At 43.1% G+C, this 10,522-nt stretch overlaps 2 protein-coding genes across 3 annotated transcripts in view; both read right to left on the reverse strand.

Moving 5' to 3' along the window:
* Positions 1–10,522, reverse strand: part of LOC120723111 (wings apart-like protein homolog) — a 45,117-nt gene that overhangs the window by 31,751 nt on the left and 2,844 nt on the right. Inside the window, exons 2-3 of one of the 2 annotated variants that reach the window (XM_040014430.1) lie at positions 4,581–4,585; positions 23–321 (exon numbers count right to left, since the gene is read on the reverse strand). The gene's annotated coding sequence lies outside the window, so the exon portion shown is untranslated. Of the gene's footprint in view, positions 1–22; positions 358–4,580; positions 4,586–10,522 lie in introns of those variants that run through there. The other variant, XM_040014429.1, reaches the window with a different exon arrangement.
* LOC120722959 (nuclear factor 7, ovary-like) lies at positions 3,812–5,215 on the reverse strand. The gene has a single exon (XM_040014151.1). It carries the CDS (start codon positions 5,213–5,215, stop codon positions 3,812–3,814), a length of 1,404 nt encoding a protein of 467 aa, XP_039870085.1.

Genomic DNA, 10,522 nt, shown 5'->3' on the forward strand with positions numbered 1-10,522 from the left:
GTTTTGTGGTATTTTCACTTACTTGGTGAGCTAAAGGGCCGATCCGCACAAAACACGCTCCAGCCGCAGGACGGCCGTTAAACGGGCACAGGAGAGCCGGGCCTGCTTCCCCGATTCAAGCAGCCCTGCACAGTATAAACAAGGCCGAGCGGACGCCGTTAGAGGCCGATCGGTGAGTTTGAAACCGAATGTGACAAACCACAGATCAAGGCTGTTGAGAAAAGAAGCCCTTTAAAGATCCATCTAATGAAATCAGCTCCGCTTTCGAGTTAAATCTCACTCGATTGTCTCCTCCGGGCTGCGACGAAGGCTTCCATTGGACTCCCCCGCGGTGTCAAGCTAGCCGCGAAAACACTGTAACCGGAAGTCACGCGGCCGACATTTCAAAGTAAAAGCGTAAAATTGGCGCATGTGAACGTAATTTCCTTTAAAAGTAACTGATCTGAACGCTTTTGTAAAGACGGAGCAATTCGAAAATGTGGATTTAACGGTGAACTATTCGTCTACATATTATTCACTGTGACGCGGATTTATTATTTTGCTAAGTTTCTGTAAAAGCGAAGTTTTTTGTCCAATTTTACATTTTCTACATTAAGCGGAACTGCTTTACGTTACGTTTCAAACTTCACACAAGTGGCTTCATGAATCTTATCGTTTCAAATGCTGCGTTCAGGTAAACTCGCAAAATTCACTATTGTAGACACTAAATGCGACACAAATAATTGTAGAGCCTTTTAAAGTCTGCAAAAAAATCCAAATGAGTTCAAGAATCACCAAGTTAATAATTTAAACCAATCTAGTGAATTACTAACGTATTGTTAGTAACTTATTGTTAATAATTCACTGAAAATGCAAAACTACTGTACTTTTTGTTTACTTGGTAGTCACAGTTTAAAAAAGAAAAACCACAGTGATATACACGATGAGCAGTTTACTGAAAAAGCAATCTTCCACTGTTCACCAGGCTGTTCATCAGCTTTTAAATAAAAAGCAACAGAATCAATGCAAAAATACTCAAATTCATTAGTGCACCTTGTTTAGCCATTCATATAAATAATACACAAACCAGCGTCGAACAAGCAGCAGTGTTCATTGTTGCCTTCTGTAAACAGATCCCTACTGTGATCTATACAGGTCTTATAAATATTTTCAAAGTGTTCATTTAAGGTACAACATTTGGCAAGATTACATTTAAAGTCAAAATCATTTGTTGTGCAACACAAATAGTTCCTCTGTTGTGTGTTTCATGCAACAGCTGTAACCCAAACTGACCCAGTTCTGGATGGAAATATTCAATATCCTCTGCTGTGTCCCGTGGTGCAGTCCCACATGAGAGAGCGGTATCGATCAACCAGACTGAGGCCACGGCAGTCTCCACGTTACTTGTTAGAGGCTTGAAACTCGTTAGCTGGAGGAAAACAATGCCACTGTCACACCTGTGCTGGGTGGAGGGGGTAATGTCCTGTCTCTAAATGGAAAAGCTACACTGTGTGACAGTTTGTCCACTGTTTCAAAGATGAGCTTCCCCTTATCAATAAAATATAACACACTCTTCTCTTCTCTCTAAATCCATCAAACACGATAGAAAGAATAACATCTCAGAACATGAAGCAGCATCTTTGTGTTTGTATTCTGGACTGTTGAGCGCTACTTTGATTATGTGATATGCCCTGAAAATCAAAACGATTACATAAGATTAATGATAGCATCAAAAAAGAAACATTAAGATGATGAAACAACTGAACACTAGATGGTAGTTATACTTCATATAATTGTGTCAAAATCCATATTCGTGATGGTGATGAGTGTCTCTTTGAGGAACAGACAGAACGATGACAAATAAAAGAGTCTTAAGAAGATTCGCTGCTTCTGGTCCCCCATTTGGTGCTTTGACGATCAAGGTCACAGCATATGATCACTGAGCTCTTTATGAACTGTATTGTCATCCTGGAAGAGACCCCTCCCATTAGGAAAGGATGCTTTATCAAAGATTAAAAATAATCACTTCAAACAACCTTGCATTAATTTGTAATGAGCATTTCCTCTGTGGTGACCCAAAACATGGGACTATTGGATTTTCAGTTCTACGGTGTTGTTGTCACAGAATGGAGAAGCCTCTCTTTTTGCTTTTCCAAAATTAATGAAGTTCACTAGATGTTTGTGGCACAACTTCACCTGCTGGTGCAGGGAGTCGAGCACAGAGTCTGAAGAGTATAAAGTTCCAGCGACGCTGGAAGTGCACTGAACAAATCCTTTACTTACTCGTTTCATCAACACTTTAAACTCCGAGTGCTGCTTCTGCTTGAACCTCTTCAAGTTACTGGAACTTCCTTGGAGAATATCAGGGCCATCATCAGTATACAGTTATTGTTGAAAGGTCTCTGCTCCTTTTGAAGGCTGTCGCACTTGGTGCTGTGTTGCGTCAGCAGTGTTTCCACAGAGGGTGTCACCGGCTCACCTGGAAATATAATTTGTGCCCATGCCACCCACACCCATGCTGCCGGGCTACTGTTAATCTTACACCACTGAATAGTAGCGTGGAATTTAACTCAGTGCTTTTAGGCCTCAATCACACAGGCCTAGAGACCCGCTGGCAACCTCTGGTTGCTAGGGAAAAATCTGTATTCTCCGACCATTTGGAGAGTGATGGTAAATGGCCTGTATTGGTATAGCGCTTTACTTAGTCCCTGAGGACCCCAAAGCGCTTTACACTACAATCAGTCATTCACCCATTCACACACACATTCACACTTGTTAAGCAATTACAATCTGTCAAAGTGAAGAAACGTTCCTTAATTAATACCTTTGTATGATTCTTGTTCTAGTTTTCCTTATTTTCTCGTGTTTTCACCTGTACCAGTTTCACCTGGTTGCTCGAGCCTTCTGGCTGTCACCGGGTGAAATTGGTAGCAGACAGTTCTGCAACAGAGCTCTCCGTGTTGTTGCTGCGGTCGCTGGCAGACTGCTGCTGTTAACTAGAGTTTGCATTAAGGACACAAAAACTTCACACTTACTCTCCGAGCTTTAGTAAAACTTTAGTAAAAGTGTGAGAGTTGGCAGAACATTTGGCCTTCTCTATGGAAACTACTGGTTACCGCGGCAACCTGCTATGATCAAACAATTTAGAGGAGATCCTGGTGCAGCTCCATGCACTTCTTTAAAAACACTTTCGTGCCAGCAAAGTTTGTAAGTCACTCGTGAACAACCCACTGACTTTAGGCCTGTGTGACGGGAAACTTATTTAAATACTATTTGCTATTTCATTCTACTTACAACCATTATATTCTACACTTAAAGCTTAAGCTAATTCTTATTTTTCAAATTTTAAAATATAGATCTATTAAATTATTGTGCTGTGTTGTGGGGGACAAAGCTTCACAGTCATATAGACGTTGGTAAAATCATCTGCTGCTTAAACTTTTGTACTACTATTACTTTTGCTTAGGTAAAGAGTCATTGTAAAACAGTTATTGACGACACTTCTTATCATCTGCACGAGTCTGTTTTCTGCTCCAGTTCTGGTCACTGAACAATCCTGGAAACACTCCTGGTAGCAAACTACGAAATGTCAACTAAGGTAGCACAGTGTATATTTGCACTTCAGCTTGCCAGCATGTGCAAACTGAAGTGCAGCAGTATTTACACAGTAACAATGCGCCCTGACAAGGCTTTATGAAACCATTTCGGGCTATGAGCACGTTGACGAAGGGTGCCAGATTTGTGTAATCGTGACTGTGCCTCGATCTGTCCTGTTTCTAATCTGTGATTAAAGCTGTGCTCTTACGTGGTTAAAGCCCAGCTAGCCGTAACTTCACTCCTCCTGATCTGTCAGCTTTCTCACACACACTTTTACAGGCACTATTTTCAGAAGCTGTGGGTTCCTGGTGCAAAGATAGGGGCACAGTTTTTCAGTGAATATGTGTGTGAAAGTGTGAATGTGTGTGTTTGTATCAGGCTCCAAAAAAGACAGCTTCCCTTCGTCCCAGTCCAGATGAACTCTGACCTTCTTGACCTTCTCTGTGATGGAGAGAGCGATGTATTTGTTGGTTGGGGAGAACGCTCTGTATCCGGCATGGCTGCATTCTACGCTCCACACTGTGGAGCCCACAAATTCTCTCCTGCACATAGACTCTGCTATCACCCCAACCTCCCAGTCCTTGTTGTCTCCAACCTCCACGTCCCAGCTGTGAGTTCCCGAGTTAAAGCCCTCAGAGCCCAGGACAGAATCCCAGAATTCAAACCTCTCCGGGTTTTCTGGAAGGAGCCTTCTCTTTCCGTGCCTCACGCCAGTCAGATCTTCAGACAGAATGAGCTCTGGATTGGCTGAATTTGGATCCAGAATCACAGGACTGTAGGAGACCATGTCTGTCATCTTATTCCAGATGTTGAAGGTCAGGTTGCCCAGGTGTTTGGCCACATCTATCAATGCTCCTGAGCCCAGCTGTGGATCATCCAGCTGGGGGTGCTGCTGGACTCTTTCCACCACAGCCTTGTAGGTCCTCAGGAAGGATGGATCTCCAGCTCTGAGGTGCTCCTCTGTGGCTCTGACTGTGTCTGAAAGATTCGCCATCTCCCTACACAGAGCCTCCATCTTCTCCTTCATCACTTGGCTCTTCTGCGCCTCTTCCTCCCGCAGAGCTAACATCCGTTCCTCCTCTTCCTCCTCTAGGAACTGGTGAAGCTTCTTAAACTGCTCCTTAAGCCTCCTTTCTATCTGCAGAGCCTGCACTTTAATGTGCTCCGCTGTTTGATGTAAGTTCACTTTAACTTCATTAAAAAGCTTCAGCTTGTGCTGCAGAGGGTTCAGGAACGTGTGAAGCTCCTCTCTGTGTTCCTGTGCAACTTCATCAATGGGTCTGAACTGATGGTCGGCGTGGATTTTTGCATCCCGACAGATGATACACGCGGGCTGCTCATGGTCCAGACAGAAGAGTTTGAGCTTTTCAGAGTGCAGACTGCAGAGACTGTCAGACCCCGATGAAGCTCTCTGACTCTGCAAAAATCCCTCACAGAGGTTCTTCAGTGCCCGGTTACAAGGTGGATCACTCCACTCGCACACTGTCCGACAAACCAGGCACTCTTTGATTTGCTTCTCTTTCCACCAGCTCTGCAGACAGGCTTTACAGAAGCTGTGGCTACACAAGAGGAGGACGGGATCTTTAAAAATGTCATGACAGGCAGGGCAGCATAAATCCTCCTCTGAACGGAAAGCCATTTTCCCCTCAGCGACAAAGACACCTGGCAGAGACGGACAGCAGGGAGGAGGCAGTGCCAAAACCTTCCCAACAAGTCTTCGGCAAAATCTTTCCTTCAAGCGGTCTTTTTTAATTTGTAAGATCCCAGTGCTCCCGGTATTCTTGCTGCTGTTCAGCGCGTCAGTGTAAAGGTGACGCTTTCCTTCCCTTTACTGTCAAGAAGTCGTGTTTCCTGATAGTCGTGTTTGTCAGGTGAGCCAGAGTGGGTGGAGCTCTGTCAAATAACTGTAACACTCCAGAGACTTCTCTTACACCGCTCTCTGGAAACTGCAGGTGCTTGCACCTTCCACATGCTCTTAGCTTTCAGTCATGCACAGACACCAGCGGCATGTGTGAGCATGCTGTAGATCCGTTAAATGAGGACATCAGATCTACAGCATCTCTTGGATGAGAGAGCGGACTGATAAGTTCAGCTTCTTCCATAAACACAGATGTCTGCTAATCAGTGCAAAGTAACGGAGTAATAAATAAGAAAAGTGCACTCTCTAAAACTGGAAGCTTCTGTACGCCACAGAATTCCTTTAAAGAAATGCTCCAAGCGGCACAAGCACATTGGAGAGGTCCAAGCTGTGTCAGAACACCTGTCAGTCAAAGAGACCACGCACTTAACTCCAGTATCCAGGCGAACCTGCAGAAAGAAACTATTCAGGCTTTAAATATGTTTGTTTCAGCTGTAAATCTCCAAAGGTTGAACAGAATCAACCTTTTGGGATCTACTTACCTGGATGGTTGAGAATGCATCAAGACGTTTCAGCTGTAAAGTTTTCATCTCAATAAGTGTAAGAAAACTCCTTTTTGGTTAGTTTGCCACAAAAATCTCCTTTATTGAACTTAAATACACAATGACTTCCTATTTTTCTCCCTGGTTGTCTTTGCCTCACCTGCTGCATGTCGGTGGGGCTCAGCACACAGTTTGAGGAACTTTGTTCCACATATTTATTTTGTCCATCTCACAGCGCACCCCCTGGTGTCATTTCACTAAACTGCAGTACAGTGGCATTTCTAAGAAGCGAGCATGCTGTCTGCAGACACGCTCTGCTGCTCTGATGTCTGACATGGTTTGTTTTGCTTGAAAAAAGTCAAATTATGGGAGCTGAAGATGCTTCCCTTTGGTTGCTGCATGTGCAGAAACACGTGGGAGATGTTAAAGTGGAAAGTGTTTCAGCTTGAACACAAAGCTTGCAGGTATGCTGACTCAACTTCACTTTAAAAGGAGGAAGGTGTGGAGGAGGCAAAAAACTGGGCTATCCGGTATGTTCCTAACTAACGCTAAGTCAGTCCTGCCTCACACACACCCAGCAGGCTACATGTTACATGCTACTGCATTACACCATAGATGTATTACCATAAAGCAAACAAGAATTTTCAAGAAGCAAAATTTTTCCATGAAGTTGAAGTCGTGCCTCCATTATGTGTCACTGAATGTGATCTGTGCTGCTTCTCCTCATATTCTGTGTACACCTCTGATGGTGGATGTCTGTATTAAATATGGCCAAAGATTCAAATCATAATGTCCATAACATGGATGTGGCCCAGATTAAGATGCAGAATGATTATTCTTGAGCACCAAATGAGAATTTTGCATTTGAATGCTTTGTGAAAAACTAGTTTTTGAAGAGAGATGGGGGGACAACATCAGAGATGGATGGATGTCCCAGTACTTGTTGACATGCACCCCGCTGTGGCTGTCTGTTTCTCCGGGCCACTCAGGTCATGTTGGCAGCGACCCTGAAAAATCTTTCCAACAGTTACTGAGGAGCACTAAGCCTGGATGAAATCCCTGAGTGGCATTCTGTGGCCCCTGTGCCAGCATCAGCCTTCCTGCCAGCCTTCAGACCAAAAGTTACTGTACCGGGAGGAGGTGGGGGTTTGATATTCTGACAATAAACAGATTTCAGATCTTCATGCTGTTGCCAAACGCTCCCTGAGCAGGAGCTGGTTGTTGAGAACCTGGCAGAGCTTTGCAGTGACACCTGGAGAGTTCAGGCTTCACACAGCTCTGAAGAATAAGCTGGCACAGCAGCTGGCAGCAGCACTGGCAGTGGCTTCTTTAAAAACAATTAGGCCTTTGACATTCGGCAGACAGACAAAGAGAAAGATGAGTGCAGCCAAATGACTTACCACCCAATCAACTCACTTTCTTAAAGAGATTAAAATAGAGGATTCTGGGCAATACAGTCAGTCTGCTAACAGCCGACAGAACAAACATCTAAGGGCTGAAACTGACATATAATAAATCATCGTCTGCATACAAAGAAACTTTTAGTTACAGAATAACCATTTGTCAAAAAAAAACCCAAAACACTAAACTAACAAAGACAGCTTGGTCACGAAGCAAAACATCACACTCACAGGCAGCCTGTTTGTTTTATTACAATAGTTTTTATGTGAAGAAAATGAGGTACAGCATGAACAGGAAGTGGGAGGTGTTCAGTGTCCACATGTCAAGCATTTCACAAACTGCTTTGTTACACTGGAGTAAAATCAGGGGCTGGATCATAGTGTTAGTGACTGCTTTTACCAAAGGAAGCAAAACTATCTGAATAAATGAATCTCTGCTCCTGGCTTTTGTGATAGTGAACCAATATAGATTTAGTTTTTTGTTTTTTTGGCTAACTATGCAACTAATACTCTGTTAAAGTTTGATTTTAAGACCCTCAGAGCTGGAAATATTAGGCTTCTGGACAAAAAGTGACATGGAAAGCCTTGTTTGGGCCCTTTTAATAGGTGGTAAAACACATACATAGTGGCTGAAAACCCATAATATCAGCAGCTAAAACATACCGAACAACATTCAGGACACAGAGGCGTTCCCAGGTTGTAGGTCTGCTCCTCCCAGCGTGACACGAGGCTCTACCCTGTGGGCCTCTTCAATGGCTGTCAGGCTTTCAGTCACTATTTACAGTCTGTGGCTGTGCTGTAGGTGAAGGCAGGAATGGTGATCGACCTGAAAGTGGTTCTAAATACATGTTTTCCCCCTCACACATCCTTCCACACAGATATACACAGGTACATCCTCCTGTTAGGCCTTAGTGATGGATTTATCACTGCAGTCATGTCGCCACAGAGTGAGTGAGCTCAAAGAAAGCTTTTAGCTATTCTATGCTGTGATTGAGCAGGAGTCTCGGGGAAGTCTGGGTCAGTTTTGCAACACTTCCAGCCGTAGATGTGAAAGAAAAGAAAAGGCATTTCGTCACTGTGATTCTAGTCTCTCACCACTAGATGTCAGAATTTACAAATAATCTATTTCTGCTTCATCGTCTTGTTCTTCTGCCTTCAGCCTTTTTATTTTTCCTTCATTTTGGAGCTGCTGATGTCTCAGTTTCTGTCAGTGTGTTTCAGGGGTAGAGATGTGCATTGTCACAGCTTCTCATACTAATAGCATATAAAGGAAAATATTAAAAAATGCAAAAAAAAAAAAAAAAAGAATATATTGAGCAAAGTTGCATTTAAAAAATCAGTGAAAAATAAAAATTTTGGATATTTGGGGTGGGAGCACAAAATGCACAGTTGAGCAATAAAGCGATGATTGTGCCTTAATGTTACCCCTCGTTGGTTTGAGGCTTCGGGTTCATGTGTGGTCAAACTTTCACAGGTCTCTCTGCAGTGCTGTGAAAACGAAATACAACCCACAGCTCAGCAGCTTGTAGAGGCTCCTTCAGCAGCAGTAAGTCAAAGTCATTGATGTCTGCACAACTTTGTTGCTGTGGGAGAATTTTGTCTCACACTGCTTGACTTCAAAGAGGTTTTCAGTGTTCGTTTATGCACAGCTCTCTGAAGGTTGCACCACATCACTTCTTTTTCTGCCATTTTCTTGTAGACTTGCTGCTCTGCTTTCATGACCTCATTTTGGCCAAGCTTTAGCTGTGAAGCAGGTGGCCTCACATTTGCCTCAAGAATAATTTGTTATGCAGACGAGTTCATGGTCAAATGAGTGACAAGGTGCCCAAATCATCGTGCCTACTCCACTGTGCTTATAGGTGCTGTGCGCTCTTTTTAGACAGCAGATGTTTTCTCCTGGCAGCCCTTCCAAACATGTTATGTTCAGTTCATAAGAAGATGTTGTGTAGAAGGGAGGGTTTTTATTAGAAGTGCTCGCAGCCTTTAGTTTAGACAAATGAAGACAATCAGGTCTGAGAGAGGTGACTGTAAACACCGCCTGCCTGTGTGTGTTTGCACGTTTGTTCGCCTACCTGTTTATTCGGCTCCGTCCTGTGTGTGTGTGTGTGTGTGTGTGTGTTGGTTTTGTTTTCTTCCTCCTCCTCATCGTCCTCACAAAGAGACTATCCACACGAGCAAACAAATGAAACAACACCCACACCCACACACTTAAGGCCAGTCGCGGGCTCTGGGAAGTCCCCTGGCTGTGTATGAAATGGTATACCAGATCATGTGGGGTATGCATTTACTTTGGATGTTTGCAGTAACATAAAACATTAAAACAAACAGTCATTAGTTCCAGGCCTCAGGATTGTAATATCACAGCTTGAAACGTTTCCTTGTGCACATAGATCTGGATGAATACGTCCTGCTGAAGAGCCCCTCTTAAGCACGTCGCAGACTCTGTGCTCGCTGTCCTTCAGCTGACCTGCTGACATCCTGCTGCACAGGCCTCCGTGCTTCCACCTCTGTTATTGTTTCTGTGCATCTACCATAATCCTTTGCAAAGAGAGCGAGAGACGAGGAGGGAAAAAAAACTTCATCTCAGTTGATTGGCTGGAAATCTGCAACATGATCAAGCTGCCAACAGTAGGAATGTGTCACATCTATTCTCCCTTCAAAATAAAAGCAGAAATGTGACCATTCAGACAAAATTCGGACTACATTTATATGTTTCTATGAATTATGAGCACTGGAAACAATATGTGAAAATTTTAATAAAGAAAGAAATGTAGACCTATGTTGATTCATTCACTTGTCTGTCTTGGATTGTATTGCTATTTCAAAAATAAATGTGAATAAAATATGACATAGTTTAAGGTTTTTCTTCTTTACAGCAGAAATTTGACATTTGGCAAAACATTCTACTCAGTGTTTGAGCAGATTTTCCCCCATAATCACTGTAAACTAGGAAAAGATGAATTAGCCTCCCCATTAGCACCCTTTACATAAAATACATTTCCCCCATAATTTAGAAAAATTGTTTCATTTAAACTTTGTGCATTAAACTCATCAAAGGTTTTCAATGAGGTAAGATGACATCAGCTGTCTGTGTTACAGGAGCTAAAACAGTGAAGAAAACAGTAACAAAATAAATAAATAAAAAG

This window comes from Simochromis diagramma, unplaced genomic scaffold (genome assembly GCF_900408965.1).
Source record: "Simochromis diagramma unplaced genomic scaffold, fSimDia1.1 OVJJ01000669.1, whole genome shotgun sequence".
Classification (NCBI taxonomy): Eukaryota; Metazoa; Chordata; class Actinopteri; order Cichliformes; family Cichlidae; genus Simochromis; species Simochromis diagramma.